Raw genomic sequence first — 18,389 nt, 5'->3', positions numbered from 1 at the left:
TACCTTGTAAGTTCCAGACCAGCCTGCACGACAGAATGAAGCCTGTCTCAAGAATTCAAAACAACCAATAAAAGGCTTGGGAAGCCCTTACCACCATCCATGTTTTTATCTCCATGAACTGACTATGACACCACCTACAAAGCACCTCAAAGGACAGAGATGAGCATCTGTCCTCTCTAACCTTCCCTCCAAATCCTTCTAACCCAGTCTTACAGGTCAGGAAACGAAGATCCCTGTAAGGAGACCCTGAGAGCAGCTGCAGGGGCTGACAGTCTGCTGCTGCCTGTGGGTACAGCGGAAGGCCTTTGCTCTGAGCAGGTGCCAGGCCTGGGATGCTGGGAAAGAGAAGGCCTCCCTCCTTGCCTCCCACATCTTCAAACGAGTGTTTCTAGGCTTAGAGGGGACATGGATGTTCCTTAAAGTAGGATGAGGACAATGACCACTCAGAGAGAGGCCAGGGCCAGAGATGACCTGGGACAAGGAGAATGCAGAAACAGACTGCAATGTCATGTTTGTCACATGTGATGAAAACTGGCTGGAGATTGTACTTCGTGGGTTTTTTTCCCCATGTTTGTTTGTTTGGGAAGTTGTTTGGTTTTTGTTGTTGGAATGCTTGGAGATGAACCCAGGGCCTTGCTTGCACTGACTCATATCCTATGGTGGTTTGAATGAGAAAAGCCATCATAGGTTCATCGTTTTAATGCCTAGTCCCCAGTTGGTGGGGCTATTTGGGAGGATTAGGAGGTGTGGCCTTGTTGGAGGAGGGATGTCACTGGGGGTAGGCTTTGAGGTCTCAAAAGCCCACACCATTCTTAGCTCTTTCTCTCTGCCTCCTACTTGCAGATAAGGATGTGAGCTCTCAGTAACTGCTCCAGCCCCACGCCTGCCTACCTGCTGCTGCGCCCCCCCCCATGATGGTCATGGCCTCTAACTCCGGAATTGTAACCCCAAATAAACTCTTTCTTCAACAAGTTGTCTTGGCCATGGTGTCTTATGTCACAGCAACAGAACAGGAACTAAGACACACTCCCAACTCCTGTCCCTGCTTTTCTGCTGTTTTGTTGTTCAGATAATCCATTTTCACTGTTTTCACAAAAGCATTAGTCCACAACAGACTGGAAATGGAAGAAAACAGACCTTCCACCATCCCTCAAGTGGCCGAGATGAGGAGCTAACCCATGCGGTTTCTGAGACCAAGCCTCAGTTATATACAAACACCACACTCACAGCTCTTACTACAATTCTGTGAATTTTCTAGCTTTTTTTGAGACAGGATCTCTAAACCAGTTTGGCTTTCAACTCCACAAGTACCCAAGGATGACTTTGGACTCCTGACCCTATTGTCTCTCCCACAGGCATGTAACACCCCCACCCATTTCATGCTGGGGATTGAACCCATGGCCTCTTGCATGCTAGAAAAACACTCTCCTACCTGTTCCATCTGCAAACCACCCCCATCTTGTTATTTAAAAGTATTTTTGCATGTATCTCCCTTGCACCCACAGCCATCCAAGTGAGGAAGGCAGCTGAGGACATTACAGAGGAGGCCTCTGGGATTCAGATAAACACTGAATGACTATACAAGAGTGTGGGGTCAAAGGGTGGCAGAGGTGCTAGCTGGGGTCTCTTTCTGTTCTCAGCAGATCTGTCTCCATCAGAAAGTGACTTGCCGCCCCCTTGCAAGTCTTCAGAATGCAGAATCCTTGGCCCCTTGCTCAAACCCTTGGTACCATGCCATAGCCCTCCCTCATCACACAGGGAACAGGAAAACAGCCCTGGTATGAGGTCTACACCATCAGAAGCACCCAGGCAAGATGTTCCCAGCTCCCTTTCCTTTGTGCTGTGGCCAGGAACACATGGCAGGTGCTGCAGCCAGCTCACTGTGCACACTTCATAAATTACAGAGATTTCTCTGCTCTGCCAAATCTGGCCCCGGCTATCGGTGCATCAGGCAGCATTGTAATGAAGCAGTTGTGAAAATAACCCAAGCTCTATGGACAGAAGCTTTTGCAAGGGGCCTCAGTTACAAGCATTTCTAAGAATGTGTAGCAGGGGCTTCTGGATGAGAATGGAGTGCCTGGCAAAATGTCTGCATCCTAGATCTGAGGTCACGTTCCCCACCCAGGATTGGGGGTCTAATGTAACTGTTGTACTTATTAATATTTAATACTACCTGGATGTTTTCCTACATATTCGAGTGCAAGTGAACACACACGCACACACGCACACACGCACGCACGCACTTTGTTTGAAGACGTCTTGACCCATCTTGATATGATGGAGTGTGCCTGTAGTTCTAGCGACTCGGGAGGCTGAGGCAGAAGGGTTGCTTAAGCTCAGTAGTTCAAGGCCAGCCTGGGCAACAAAATGAGGCATCATCTCAAATCTCTCTTTTTTTTTAGTTTAACATAAAGATAAATGAAACAGTTCCTGATGCTACTATAATCTCAAAGTCCCTTTTCTTGCCTGAGGTTTCTCTCAGGTCAAGATTTCCCCTCCAGAAACACCATGGGGACAACGGCACCTGTAAAGCCACAAGACGCTCACAGTGAGACCTTATCTCTGGGCCTCTTACTCCCTGCCTGTTGCTCAGACCTGAGGTGAGTTCCCTCCTCTTGTAGCCCACTGGCCATCCTTCTCTTACGGTGTGAGCCACACTGTCCAGTGTAAGGGCCAAGATGGTTCCAGAAGCCTCAGGGGAGAAGGCAGCAGGGAACACCTTCAAGAGAAGTACTAGAGCTCTCCATTTGGGAGAGGGGGCTAGAAAGGAAGTAGAGAACAGGCCCTCTGTCCTGCACTTGCCTCGGTGCCCAGCCTTCCTGAGGACACAGAATACGTTCTGGTTTCCATGACAGAAGATCCACAGCTCTGTCAGGCAGTGTCCTGGGTATCATTAGTGTATACTCAAGCCACCCCACCCACTTCCATGCTGGCCTCCACAGCTCTGTCTCAGTCCCTCACTACATACTTCATGTATGGGAAGGGGGAGTCAGGAGAAGCATAAAGACAGGATGCATTTGAAAAAGTCCAGAAATTGCATTCTTCAAGGTGATGATAATAATATATGTATGATATATTTGATATAAAACTGACCTAATAGTAGCAGGAAGGAGGTTGGAAGGCTTGGGCATTCTCCAGCCATTGCCACCATTCTAGAAGATACACAGAGGAGCAAGGTGGCCACAAACAAGCATCAGACCTTGTGTGTCCTTCAGGGACATTTGCAGCCCCAGAACCAGAATCATGGGACACACAGGGCTAGCCAAGACCTCACAAGTCATTTTATGGAGCCAGAAAACAAAGCTTGAGTGTAGGGAAGCCACAGTTCGCTTGTGATATGGCAGGGACAGTTTCTTGATTGTGTTTTTATTGTCAACTTGACACAATCTCAAGTCACCTAGAAAGAGGAAACAATCAGACTGACATGTGGGCATATCTGGACAGCATCATCTTGGTTGATAATTGATGTCGGAGGGCCCAGCCCACTGTGGGTGATACCATCACAGGCAGGAGGGTCTGAGTTACACACAAAATTAGTTAAGCCTAAGCCAAAGAGAGAGGGGGCAGTGAGTAGAGTTCCTCTGCTGCTTCTGTCCGAGTTCCCACCCTGACTCCCCTCTGACTTTAAAGAGGAAGGTGAAATAAACCCTTTCCTCCCAAAGTTGCTTTTGGTCATGGTGTTTATCACTGCGACAGAAAGCCAATGAGAACAGACTTAAAGAGAAAGTTACAGACAAGTGTATGTAAATCACACACAGCTATGTGTGGGTCCTTCCGCCCCTGCAGTATGGATGGACTGTTACCTTTGGGGAAATTCTAGTACAAGTGCCTGTTTAGACCCTAAGCATTTTCTATAAATAGTTTCTTTGCTTCCTAGGGCAGTTCTGTGAGCCACGATCTTCTCTGTATGTGTCCATCAGGATCAACCCCAGATATTCTCCTCCCAAATCTCTCCCTGGATTTGGTGGTTGAATCTGCCCCTCATCCCCATCGCTGTTTCTTCCTCTCTCTGGCTCCACAGCCTCCTCATTCACCATTGCCTGCAAAGAAATGGATGGGAAGGTGCTCCTTCACCATGCAGAGGCTCACCATGCCCGGGGGACAGAGGCAGCCAGACACACAGCCCGGGCTCATGCACTCCAGGTCATAATTCTGGCAAGTCTTGGCACACTCCAGCCCTTGAGCCCGGGGGTTGTCAGCAGGACACACCAGCTTGACCATGGGTGGCCGACAGGACAGACTCCTTTTGCCTTGAGAAAGGAAGAAAGGTAGTGAGACAAGCCATGGCAGACCACCCTTCTGTCCTGTCCTGTCGCTCACAGGTACCATCACTCACTTGGAAGACTCAGAGCTGCCCACCCTCCAAGACCTGACACGGCCCAGCCTACAGTGCACTCTAGCACTGAGCCAGGGTCTCCACGGGAGACCAGGGCTGCAACCTTATCGATCTTGATGCTTTGAGCCAAGCTGGCGTCGGCTCTACTGACCCCAGACGTCACCTGATGGCTTTCATCTCACATCCCTCTTGACTCCGTTCTCCCAGTTCGCACTGAACCAAGATGCAATGTGGAAATTTCCAGACTCAGGCTGGAGAAGACATGGATGAAGGTACTAAAATGGAGCGTGGTGGTACCCAATAGGAACACTTAGGAAATAGTTACAACTCCTGAAGGGAAAGCCCATCAGCCATGGGGACTCTTGGGCTTTTGCTCCAAGGCCAGTCTCTCTGTAAAAGTGGCGGCATCACGGTGTGCCATTACCAACACACCTCACTCTCCCTCCCTGTCTTTTCCACTGTACATTTCACAGATTTGCCTCTGATCTAGAAATGAGAACCCGGTCACCCCTCTGCCTTCTGTGTCTTGTCTTCAAACAGTACAGCAACTGTTCAGAGCCTCAAACTGGACTGGCCTGAAGCCCTCTTCTTTCAGATCCATCCGACAAGCATCCAAGGAGGTTTCCTCATCAGCGTGCCCACAGGAAGCAAGCCGTCGAAGAACAAGAACAATGGGCACCATTTCCAGCGAGCCCACCAACTACCCCCAGATGCTCACTGCACCCAGACTACCACAGGCAAACAGATCGCACTGATTCCGACAGCTCAGTCTTCTCCTTCCACACAGTAAAATGCTGTGCCTCAGTCACGTGAGTTTACATGTGCAGAGATATGTCTGAAAGTCACTCACACAAACGAAGGAGTCAAGGGATGCTGGGCAGAGCCAGACCCCTGTTTGAACACCTGCACACATCAGACAATGCAGCCAGCTCTCTCTCCCCCAACTCATGGGAAAGAGTCTAGACAGAAGGGAAGAGAAAAGCCTTTCAGGGCTACAGTACTCACTGCGGTGAGAGAGGGGGCTGCTGAGGACGATGTCTGGCAACAGGCTTCCCGGGGCGCCACTCGTGGTACAGTGCATGAAGCCATCTTCACAGTAGCTGCAGAGAAGACAGAGAAGACCCCACCTTTTGCTAGAGTTTTCTACAGCCATTGCCCCTTTCCTCATCACCCACCCACCCTGCTCACTCTGCTCCTCCCAGCGGGGCTTCAGAGCCATAACTCTAGGGAGTCTGACCCACCAATGCTACCAGTGACCATCAGGCCACCAAGTCCAGTGGGTCCCTTCAAGTTCTTTTCCTATGTGATGCCCCTTTGAACACCACCATCACTGGGCTACTCCGTTCTCTTAGAGAATTAAAACAACCTCCATTGTATTTCCCCACTTTACTGGCTGCTCCTTCTCAGCCTCAGCTGTGGCTCTCACCTCCCCTTTCCCCAGACATCCCAAGCTTTCTTTCCTTCCACTATGCTGCCCTTCACACTCCAACTCTCATTACAAAAATGACTCATGTACTTCCAGCATTGGCCCGCTTCGAGCCTCAGACCTATATATACAAATGTCTCCTTTATAGCTAGCTCCCTTAGTGTCTCAAAGACACTGTAGGCACAGTGTGTCCGCGCCAGACCCCAGGTTTCTTCCCAGGCTGATCTGTGAGCTGGTATCCCTGCCCATTCAATCTGACTCCCTTTCAGAATCCAGGCTTCATCCCAACACTGACGTCTCACCCTCTACATCAGATCTACCACCACCCAGGACTCTGCCTCTGATGTTTACTTCAATTCCTATGTGCTTGCTACTTCTGCTGCCAGTAGATGAGACACCATTGCTGTGGGATGGTCTGTATGTCAAATTGCTCTGATTGGTCAATAAATAAAACACTGATTGGCCAGTGACCAGGCAGGAAGTAGGTGGGACAAGGAGAGAGGAGAATTCTGGGAAGTGGAAGGCTGAGTGAGGGAGACACTGCCAGCTGCCACCATGACAAGCCGCATGTGAAGATGCCAGTAAGCCATGAGCCACGTGGCAAGGTATAGATTTATAGAAATGGATTAATTTAAGCTGTAAGAACAGTTATCAAGAAGCCTGCCATGGCCATACAGTTTGTAAGCAATATAAGTCTCTGTGTTTACTTGCTTGGGTCTGACAGCTGTGGGACTGGCAGGTGAGAGAGATTTGTCCTGACTGTGAGCCAGGCAGGAAAACTCTAGCTACACACCATCACTTCCTGCTTGAGCCATGCAAGTATCTCCCAACTCATGCCCTGCATCTATTCTCACCTCCCCCCAAAATACTCCTCTTGGAAGCCAAATATCTTTTCAAACCATGATTGTGCCCTTGCCTGAAATCCCTCAGGAGCATCCCTTTAATAGACTCTCCAGTAAAGGGCAAATGCACGTGATCTGATTCCTGCCTTCCTCCCTCTTCTCCAGCTTAGTGGCCATCTGTGAATCTTAAGGTGCACTGCTCTCTTTAAACCCAAGGGCTCTTGCACACCATTTCCCCAGAACTAAAGTCACTCCTACCCAAGACATGTAAGTGTACACACACACACACACACACACACACACATTTACACACACAAACATACACATGAGCACACAAACACACACACATAAACACACACACCGCAATTTTTTTTAAGTGTCTGCACTGCAAAGAGTTAACTGAGTAATCCCTACTGAGCAGGAGACAAGCTTTACTAGACACACATCTGACAGAGTATGTAAAGAACCCCAAAACATTAAACAATACATGAACACACAATCTAAGAAACAAATGGGCCAAGAACACACAAACAGATCCAAAAGAAATACAAACATTCAGGAAACACATGAAAAAATGTTCAACCTCTTTAGCCACAAGGGAAATAGAAATCCAAACTGCCTTGAGATCCCATCTTACTCCAGGCAGCATGGCAATGATGATGAAGCCAGGCAGGTGTCTCAGACATGTAGTCCTGGCACCTGAGAAGCTGACAAGAGGACTGCCATGAGCTAGAGGCGACCTGGGCCTACAAACTGAGCTCCAAGCCATCCTGAGCCACAAAGTAAAGCCCTGTACCCAAAAGGCCAAAAGAAAAACAAGCATAGTGAAGACGTAGAAAAAAAAAGAAAGTCTTTCACACTGTTGGTGGGGATGTAAATTAACACAGCCACTGTGGAAATAATCATAGAGGCTCCTTCAGAAACTTCACAGTACAATGACCATGGTCCAGTGGTACCAACCCTGCCCTACACCTCTAAAGTCAGCATTCAATAGAAGTATCTACACAGTGCTTTTCATAACAGCCAAGTTATGGCATCGGCCCAGGTACATCAGTGGATAAACAGGTAAAGAAAGGTAGGATACACACATAATGAAATACCATTCAGCCATGAAGGAGAATCAATTCCTATCGTCTACAGGAAAGTGGATGGAACTGGAGGTGATTGTGTTAAGTGAAATAATCTCCGGCTCAGAAAGATGAGCAATCTAGAAAGAAGACATAGCAGAAAGGGGACTGCTAGGGAAGGACAGGATGATTGGAGGAGAGGGAAAGAGAAGAAGAAGAAGAAGTGTATGTTCAAAGTACAGAAATGTGCACACATGAAAATGTCACAGCCAGGCTCGGGACTTGGCACAATTAATATGCACTAACAAAACACTCTAAGAAACTACAAAACATTGCTGAGAAAGCTGAAGACCTAAGTAAGTGGACACCCTTTGCATATGGATCAGAAGGCATAACGATAGGATGACAAGACTCTGCAAGTTGTCTACAGATTGAAGGCGTCCAAACCAAATCCCAACGGCAGTTTCTACAGATACTAAGACTAGAATCTATGCGGCACTTCAAAGCACCCTGAACAGCAAAACAATCTCGACAAAGAAGAGAGCTGGAGCAGCCAGTTTCTGGTTCCAAACCTATTGCAAAGCTACAGTAATTACAACAATGTGGACTGGCAGATGGACAGGTATACAGACCAGCTAAATAAACAGCTCAGAAGTCCGCCGTCGCCTAGACGGTCAATTGAATTTCTACACCAGTGCCAAGACATGGGAAAGAGCATATGCGGTGCCGGGAAACTGGAGTTCCATCCGGGAAAGAATGAAGCTGGACTCTAACCTTACACCATATACAAACCGTGAGCGCCAAATGGATCAAAGATCTAAACATTAGTAAAGTCTTAGAAGGGATCATTGGGGTAAATATTCATGACTTGGGATTTGGCACTGGTTTCCTGGCTATAATACAGAACCATAAGGAATAAATTAAAAGAACAGATAAATTGATTATATCAAAATTAAAATATTTTCTGCACCAAAAGGCACTAACAACAGAATGGGGAAAAAGTCACAGAATGGGAGGAAACATTTGCAAGTCATATATCCAGAATAACAAAGGTCTTCAATAACTCAATAACAAAATAAACTATCCAATTCAAACCTGGCTGAAAGATTCAAGTAGATACATAAAAAAATCTACAAATAACCAGTGGACACATGAAAAGCTATTCAAGGTCCTTAATCATTGAAGAAATGCAAATCAAAAGCACAATGAGATACTACATCATACCTAGGAAGATAACTATTAGAACGGGGGAAGCTTGGGAGATGTCTCAGTGGGTGAAGTGGCCTGCTATATAAGCATAAGGGCCTACATTTGAAACCCCAGAACCCACGTAAAGCCAGACACAGTAGCACACCTGTAATCCCAATGCACCCATGGAGAGACTGGGAGAAGATAGAAGCATCCCCAGAAGCTCACTGTCCAGCTAGTCTGGCATATGCAAAGTAGCAAACCTCAAGAGACTCTGTTTCTAATAAGATGGAAGGAGAGGACTGTCACACAAGACTGACCTCTGACCTTCACACATGTGCCCTAACACAGATGCACCTGTACATGGGCCATATGCAGTGCTGTGCTATTTCAGGTGAAGGATTCTAGCATCTATGGATTTGGGTACCTGAGGGGGCCTAAGCCAAGGCCCTACAGCCATGAAGGGATAATTGTTTTTCCTTCCATTTCTGTGACACTGCACTTCCTGGTTCTGCCCTTTCTGCTCACCTTCCATCCCTGCTGTCTCCTGGAATCCTCCTCCTCCTCCCTCCCTCTGACCCAGTCCCCACACTCTAGACTTGGTCCTCTCCTGCTCTCTGGTCTGTGTCTCCTAGTGACTCCCATTACTCTCAGTGCTACAGGGGTTCTCGAATTCCATCCCCCTAAGTTAAGCTATGGGGTTCACTCATCCATCCGATGTCCTCTTGGAAACTCAGTCAGTGAGGCCAGCATCTCCGCTGCACTTCAGGGAGCACTCTTACCACCTGCCATCACTGTCCTTGAGGCAGTCAGGTTCAGAGTCCTGAGCACCCACAGTGCCGTCTGCTGCCCTGCAGCACCTGCTGGTCCTGCATATCTCCAGAGGCTCTGGCTTTGGGTCCCTGCTCTCCATTCCCTATGACCGCTTGCTCCAAGACCTAACAGTCTCCACGTCAATACTGTCAACATTTCCCCACATTCTCCAGAACCCACTCCCTGAAGCTATACTTTCTATTCTTTGTTCTTGGTTCAAAACTTTTCCAAGCCTGCTACAATAGACTCATTGGTCCTCCTGCGTATTTTAACAGTCCCTGACCCTGATCCCACCCTGACTCCAGGAGAGGCAGAGGGACCAAACAGATGCATCATCTGTGGATAGGATTAGTGCCCAGCTCATGGGCAGTGGGTTAGCCTCAAGAGACCAGAAGAGTTATTGGGAAGAAAAGTGGTTAAAAAGTGAAGCCACTTCATGCACTGTACATGTCTCACATGTGCCATGAGACCCTCTCCAGATGCAGATACTCAAACCTGGACATTTCTTTCAGCCTCCAGAACCAGAATCCAGAAGAAACTTCTTATTCTATAAAAGACCCAATCTCTAGCATTTAGTTAAAGCAACTCAAAACACACTAACGGGCAAAGCACTGGCGTCAAGCTGCTGTGTCATAATTTTCTCATCCAAGTGCCTGTGGACACTAGAAAGAATCTGAGGGGAGAAGATGGGACACCTCCATTTTCCATTCTAGAAAAGGGGAAGTGGGGCCTAGCATATGAGAGTGGATAGTAAAGCTCAAGAATTCCCAAAGTTGGCATGGAGAGGTCATTGTTTACATATGGACACTGAAGACCTGTGAGGACTCTCAGCTCTACGTCCACCTTGGAATGCAAGTCTGGACACGCCATTTCCCTTTGAGACTTCAGTTTATCTATCCATGTTTTTAAAAAAGGATTTAAAAAATCATTCTCCTGTCCAGTTCTGCCACCAAGGAAGTCATCACTGTCCTCCCAGGCATTCAGGCTCTTAGCCTGGATGGATGGATGGATGGATGGATGGATGGATGGATGGATGGATGGCTGCACTTACCACATGATATGATGGTCTGAGAAGATGTCTGCAGGCTGGAAGAGCTCACCATCATAGTAACAGGGACACTGGGCCTTGGGCACACAGTCCCCTCTTTCATCCTGGTAGAGCCCTGGTGGGCAGAAGCAGCCCTCAAGACAGACTTCATTGCATTCCTCATCCGGGTAGGAGAGGGAGCGGCAGGTCAGGTTGCAGGAATTCCCACACTGCAGGTACACCTGGCCCTGTGGGCAGCCCAGCGCTGGAGACAGGAGATGGAGGAAGGCATCAGATATGATATTGTACCTTGCAGCTGTGACCACTGCTATATCCGTATGGTCATAACCATCCTTTCCCACTCTGAGCAAAAGTATATCTTCTGGAGCAAGAAAAGTACATCCAAATTACAGGTACACATTTTCTCTCTTTACCCAAAGAGAGCAGGCTTTCCTTGCCTGAGAATTCTCCAAGTGCAGAACACTAAAGTCCTGGTGAATTTAAATATCTAAAAGAACTGGGAGTGATGGGCAGGAGCATCTCCACAGTGAGAACAATAATGACTACAGTCTCTGAGCACCTACTGCATACTCTGCTCCTCGCTGCATTAACTCCCATCACCCCCCTTCCTGTGCTCTTACCCATAGAAACCAACACTTGAGCTGAGAGGCTTAAGGATCTGGCCTTTCTGGGAGCAGAAGTAAGATCTGAGCCCAACTCTCTGCCTCCCTAAAGCTAATATTCTTGCCCATCACACTTCAGGAAGGGAACAGTCCCTTTGAGGACATGCACGCTACAAACAGCAAAGTGGGTAGCCTCTCTCTGCTCACAGGCCTCACCACCACCCCTGGTGCCGGGGCTTTCACACAGAAATGAGAAACACTGTATGGCTATGTAGAACAAAATGCTAAGGCAGCTAGAGAATGGTCTCTGTGCCCCACGTCTGCGGGTTCAAATCACAGCTCCACTCGTTAGCATGGACCTCTGAGCACCATCCTCAACGGAATGTGGTGAAAGTATCTGTTGGGTCTTTGTGGAGATTAGATGAGCCAACCTGTCACAGATGTTCACTGCTATTGTCACTGTGACATTGGAAGGGGGTCCCAGGCCAGCTCGGCAGGCTCAAGATGGGAGTCATGTTCCAGAGAGAGAGTTCGGCCTCAGAAGACCTGACCCTCCTCCCTTCCTGCGCTGTGGCCATCATGAACACACTCATGATAAAAGCCTTTAGCGGGAAGGTAAGAAGAACAGAGAGGTGATGGGTGCCCTTTGCCCTCGCCTGTGGTTGCTGTACAGGAAAGGAGAGCTGTGCTCTGGGCACAGCCCTCCAAGGACAACAGAACCTTCCTTCTCTGTGACGGTCCCTTTCTCCGGCACCACAGGACATCCCATAGGAGCTGTCAAGAGTCATCCCTGGCCGTGAACTTCTGAAGAGACTCTGGGCCTCTCCTGTCTGTCATCACCTCAGATTTGTATCTTAAGTTAACTGGGAAGGCAGTAGATTCCCTAGTCACGTGAGTCACCGGCTTGCTTTCTTCTGGAGGAGTGGAGAGGCTGGGACCCTGAATGAATGTATAGACCAAAGGTAGGGTGACATTGGGGCGCACTAGCCCACAAAGGCAGCAACTCCCCTCAATCCACCTCATGTGCAATAACAAGGGCACTTTTCATCCGGTGAAGAGGCGCTGGAGTCGAGGGCTCCCCTCCCCACCGGCAGAGCGTCTCCAGAGCTGGCATCCAGGTTCCAGGAGTTTCTCCTCCACCCTTCTGTCTTCAGGAAACCATGCACACCTCAGTTCAGCAGAGATGTATGGATATGCCAGGGCTGTGTGAGGCTCAGGGACACAGATAAAAAGACTTGGACCTTGCTTTCAGGGAGCCCATGTCTCCCCAAAAGAAACAGACATTTTAAATGTGTGTATTGCTCCTGGGTCTCTTTGGGGCATTACACAAAAGCAGCTGCATGGCATGTCCCTGTTCCTCGATTGTCCTCACGTGACATTCTTCTGAATGGAGGGAGTGGTTTGGGAGCTCTGTCCCTTTCTCAAGAAGGAAATAAGAGGTCAGGGACCAGGAGGCAGTAAACCTAGGCTCCTCTAAGTGAGGAAAGGCAGAGGCCGGAACCCAGGGGACTGGCCCACTCTCCTTGGGCTCAGAGAAGCAAGCCAAGACCATCAGTCACATAAAGTCACAGGGACAGGTCCCTCTTGTCCTTAAACATCTGCTTCCTGCCAGCCAGCACCTGCAGCTGCCTCAGGAAGGCTCAGGAGCCATTGAACTGAGTCACTCTGATTACTGCAACGCCAGCCAGCTCATTGCCCACGCTCTCTTCTGTGGAGGTGAAGAACAACCGCTCCTAAGAGATGAAAGAATGTTCCCAAAGGCTCTTGGCCTTCTGGGAGAATGTCCTACGTTAACACAGCCTTCTGATGCCATCGCATTGCACACAGCTAGTGCAGAATTCCAAACACTGGTGGGCAAGAGAAGCATATTCATAAACAGCACACCACTGACTGGGTCCCCATAGCCAGAAGGCAGACACGAAGAAGGGAACGCAAGTTCTGAGCCCTCCAGTGAAGGACTCGGGGTCACAGGGCTGCTAGACCACAGGTAGACTTCCAGAAAAGCTTAGGCTCCATCCTCTGGGCTCCCAGCATTCCCTCCATCCCGGGGCTGGAGGGAAGAGGAGGGGACAGCTTGTCTCCTTCATCCCATCTTTCATCATCTGGTCCTCTCCGTAAGAGAGTGCTTACACTAAGCACAAGCCCGTGAGGCACCAACACTGACACATGTACTTCTTTGCAAATGCATAATGTCACGTTTTTCCACCACTGCTCCTAACTACTGTTTCCCTGCTCCCGTTGGGACGGCCATTGCAGTCTCCAAACACACCTGCCTCGCCCTAAAAGTCAGAGTTCCGCCTACGTTACTCTTGCAGACTCTCTGCCTCACACCCCTGTTCTGCTAACTTGTCCCTGCCCCAAATGTGCCTTTGTGAAACTCTGATCAAGAACACCCTCCCCAGAGAGTGCTCCTCAGCTATCCCTGCCCTGTGTCCCTTCAGTAGTGTGACTGGTGGGCATCTCCGAGGGAGGTCTCAGAAACAAAGCTTCGAGATTCTGTCACCCAGTTGTCTGAGTCTGGACACTTGCCAAATGTCCCCAGAGGGACAACAATGAAGCATGAAGCAGAGTCTAGCTGCCCAGGGGACCACAGCGCAGGAGCAGAGACCCGCTCTGATGGCAGCGTCTACCACCGCAGAGGACAGACGCAAAGTCAACTAGAACAATGACATTATTCAACATCGCATAACTTTATACAATGCCAAAGATGTAGGCCAGGACTCACTGACATCCTGACTAATGACAAGCAAAGGATTCCCTGCATTCCAAACTCACTCCACAGCCTGACCATACAAGGAATGAACACTAGGTGGCAGCAGTTACAGGCAATCTCAGCTAGGCCCAGGCTCACGCCAGGGTTCCATAGCTTCTGCAAAGGGGTTCTGCTTGCTTTTATGCATGAACCCACCCCACCACCAGCCAAGAGCAGAAGGCCGGAGAAATGGTTGCAAATGAACTGCAGGCCCAAGTTTGCCACTGGGGCCTGTTTCCAAATGAAATAATTCAAAGAAAGTGCCTCGAAAAGGACAGGTGGAGTAGACCCCACGAGGTGCCAGAGAGTTTGGGTGGGTTACCTAAAGGAGAGTAAGTGGTTATGGGGCACTCACCACAGAAGTCTGGCTCCCGCCACCCGACGTGCACGCCTTTCCGGGCACACGCCGCAGCATAGTTGGCCACCGCACTACACAGGCAGTCCCGGCCATCGGAGCAGGAACAAACATCATAGCGGCAGTTCTGCAGGTAGGGCAGAGGGCTGACGGCATGGTGGCAGGCCTCGAACTTGGAGGATGTCAGGAGCGCGCAAGCCTCCTCCGCAAACCTGGCTGTTGTGGAGAGAGAAGAGCCAGTGCCGGATAAGACAGGGCCCTGCCAACGCCTTTGGGGCCAGCCACCTGGGATTCTCACACCCATAACCCCACCCCCACCCAGGAGCAGAACCCAGCTCCCTTTTTTTTTTTTTTTTTTTTTTTTTGGTTTTTCGAGACAGGGTTTCTCTGTGTAGCTTTGCGCCTTTCCTGGAACTCGCTTTGGAGACCAGGCTGGCCTTGAACTCACAGAGATCCGCCTGGCTCTGCCTCCCGAGTGCTGGGATTAAAGGCGTGCGCCACCACTGCCCGGCTCCAGCTCCCTTTTCTGTCGACAGTTGCTGAAAAACCAAGTCGCTCTGGCTCTGGCTTCCGGAGCCAATGTACTGCCCTGTGTTTGACTCGGTTACAGGTAAAAATGCATTTCCCAAACACCCACTGACTGGAGACAGTGGTCGGAGCGGCAGAGGCTAATGAGAGCAGAGATGTTGCAGCACTGTGTCTGCACAGGGCCCCTGCAATGCATATCGCACAATAATTCAACTCTAGAGCCCGTGGCTGCTCGAGACTGAGACCTTCTCGGGCCGGAAACGACACAATTCTCTCTTCTTTCTCAAGATTTCGTCTATGGAGGGTGTTCAATAAACAGACTTTGAAAACGAAATGAGCCAAATGTAGATATGGTCAAAACGCCAATGGTCGAAATAAAGACTGGGTCCGTTGTATCTCTGCCTCCCCGACAGTACACTGTCCCGTGGAATGCCTGGAACATGGGAGACCCCGGGGCTCTGGGGCTCACATACTCAAGCGCGGGTTCAGGCTGCAGGGGTCGCTGGGCTGTCTCTGCAGGTCCGGACAATCCCCTTGAAGCTTCCAGGCGTTTCCGAAGTCCACCACCAGGGGCTCCACTAGGCCCGCGGGCGTGAGGAAGTCGTCGCCCTTGTTCCCGTTGTAATTCCCACACAAGCCACAGGTCTTCCCAGAGTAGACAGGGGACAGCTGCAGAAGACAGGAGACAGACGACAGCCTTAGAGCCGCTGTCCCCGAAGAACGCTGCAGTGGTTTCACTTAGCTAATGAGATCGTTTCAATCAAAACGTTTCCCCACGTGAAAAATAACAAAGAGGGCACCTGCAAACTATACAGTGCATGGTACCAGCTCTGTCCTTGCTCTTCAGTCGCCGGTCAGAGAACAGTCAGCCAGATAATTCTGAGAGTTATATTAATTAATTATTGTATATATTATAATGCATAATGCATTTCTTTATAAATGTATTGTATATTATACTAATTGCTTGAGAATATATTAATAACAATATTTAAGAATTACATATATATAATATAGTCACTTTGGAAGGCACAGTGGAGGCCCAGAGAGAAAAAGGATTCGCATAAGATCCCAGAGAGAGATGGCAGGGCTGGGAAGAGCAAGCAGGTTGAATCTCAGATTCATGTGCTCTGTATACCCATGCCTTCAGTGAACATAAGCTATGCAACCATGAGAGGAAGTATGAACTGTCCACTGAACAGGTTTTGGTCACTCGGGCAAGGCAGACTGAGAGGAGGGCAATCCAAGCCCCGCGGAGCTCATGTCTGATGTCCAGAAGCAATACCTTTCTTCTAATCTCCTAATGAGAACCCTGGGGAGGAAGCAGGGCTCAGGCTCCAGCCCCATCACTCACTCTCAGATCAGACCTCAGGGGTGAGCCAGGGGTTTGAGCCCACGGTTTACATTCAGGACCAAGTAGTCAATGGAGGCAGCCTTTCCCCAGGCAGCTGGGGCACTGCTGGTTTCTATGGTGCAGATTTGAAGGTGGTAGTGACCAGACCCGAGTCCACTCTAGCTCTGTGGGTAATCAGTGAGATCAGGTGACTCCTCTGATGTCCCAAAGCCTGATGAGTTAGGCCTGGACACCCGGAGTCACCTCTGGGAGTCCCTTACAGCTTCCAGCTGTGACTTATCAAGGTACATATGGAAGGTTCCAGACCCACAAACATGTGTGCAAGTAAGAAAGGTGGACAGAGTGGCATTTCCTTGTTTGTTTTACAAAGGCCAAGTGTTACATACACTAGGCATCGAGGCCTTCCCTGACTTCCCTGCTTAAAACTAAATCGCCCTGGCTCTTCCGGGCCCTCCCCTGCTTTCTCTCTCTACTGGCTTTACTCTAATAGATGATATAACAGGCTTGTTTGTTTTATTATCTGTCTTCCTCATTAGAATTCAAACTAATGAGGCGAGCATTTTGCCCGCCATTTCGCTGTTGGGCCTTCACCATCTCTAAGACAATGGTGTCTATCTTCTATTCCGGTTGCTGTAACAAAATACCATAGACTGGGAAGCTTATGAAGAACAGAAACGGTATCATCTGGAGGCTAGGAACTAAGGTCAAACACCAGCAGAGGCCGCACCCGGCAGGGGCCCTGTTCATAGATGCTGGCTTCTTGCTGCAGGGCTCATGGCCGAAAGGGCTGGCTGGCTCCCTGGAGCTCATTATAAAGGCATTAGTCACATTCATAGGGCTTGTCCTTACTGAACTCATCCCTGCCCAAAAGTCTACCTCCTAACACCATCGCCTTGGGGGCGGAGGGGGGGGGGGGTGAGGATGCAACACAGGAAGTTTCCTGGGACACCCTAATATTTGCCGAATTGAATGAATAGGTTGGATGAATGAAAAAAAATAAATTACTACCGATAAAAGGGCTTCTTCCTGATGCCAGATAAAACACAGTGAAGGTTGTCAAGGCCACCAGAGCAAAGTGGCAGCAAGTGACAGGACTTCACCCTGCCTCCCCCACTTCTCAGCATCATTCCCTCCTGCCCTTCTTGACACATCAGGTGCCCTCAGGCTCCCCGGAGCTCTCCTTGGCCATACTCAGTAGCCTTCCATCACTACCTACCCCTGCTCTGAACATGTTTTTCCTCTCTGTGCCCTTGGCCTGTCTCAGGGGACAGCATTGTCAGGGGTTGGAAGAGAGGGTGTACCCAGGGACATTGACCTTGGACACAGACCCTACAGTGTCTCCACTCAGAGCATTTTGAGAAGACACTATTCGAAGCAGGCCTCAGCTCTATGACAGTGGGGACTGTCTCAGGTCCTCATGGGACTCTGCTGGGGCCAAACTTGGCCTGCATGGGAGTCCTGGTTGACCTGAACTGGGTGACCACGTCCCCACCACCTGGGGTCAACGCATGCATATCACACACAGGTGGAAAGAGGGTGTACCCCAGGCCTGCCTGCCTCCAGCCAGCTCCTCCCTCAAGCCCCAGGAGTCAGTTTGAATGGCCCCCACACCCTCCTGCTCCTCACAAATGCACCTTTTCAGAGTAATACTGAATTACAGTAGAATACCGCCATGGGCCATGAGGTCACCTGACCTTGTCCTGCATCTTGCTCATATGTTCTTCTCTTCATCTTAGCTAAACTAATCAAACCCTACAGCCCATTTCTACAGATAAAGGTCGAACTTTCTCCTCTTCAGAGAGACAAAGAACAGAGCAACCTGAGGTAAAGGCAGGCAGCTGCCTAGGACGGGAAGTACAGGAGCAGAAACCGCACAAAGACAGCACACCCACCCTGCACCAGAGTGGATGCTGGGAAGGCAGACTCCCAGCAAGCACTCCCTGGAGGCCTGGTGAGCAGAAGGCAAGTTAGACCCAGACCCAGAGAGCCAAGGTCTGTAACCAACTGAAGTTGACACAACCCTACCCGCCATGCCTCCGTGATTCCAGCAGAGCCCATCTCTAGTTCTAAGTAGAAATGGG

At 49.5% G+C, this 18,389-nt stretch overlaps 1 protein-coding gene across 1 annotated transcript in view; it reads right to left on the bottom strand.

The window, feature by feature from the left end:
* The window catches only part of Vwf (von Willebrand factor), a 136,716-nt gene that overhangs the window by 67,137 nt on the left and 51,190 nt on the right, over positions 1-18,389 (bottom strand). Inside the window, exons 14-18 of the mRNA XM_052720566.1 lie at positions 15,431-15,626; positions 14,430-14,645; positions 10,724-10,964; positions 5,342-5,436; positions 4,090-4,250 (exon numbers count right to left, since the gene is read on the bottom strand). Of these exons, the coding sequence (XP_052576526.1) occupies positions 4,090-4,250; positions 5,342-5,436; positions 10,724-10,964; positions 14,430-14,645; positions 15,431-15,626 (909 nt within the window). The remainder of the gene's footprint in view (positions 1-4,089; positions 4,251-5,341; positions 5,437-10,723; positions 10,965-14,429; positions 14,646-15,430; positions 15,627-18,389) is intronic.

This window comes from Peromyscus californicus, unplaced genomic scaffold, assembly GCF_007827085.1.
Source record: "Peromyscus californicus insignis strain IS unplaced genomic scaffold, ASM782708v3 Scaffold_6__1_contigs__length_162567912, whole genome shotgun sequence".
In the NCBI taxonomy this organism is placed as follows: domain Eukaryota; kingdom Metazoa; phylum Chordata; class Mammalia; order Rodentia; family Cricetidae; genus Peromyscus; species Peromyscus californicus.
This window is presented reverse-complemented; position numbering and strand designations above follow the sequence as displayed.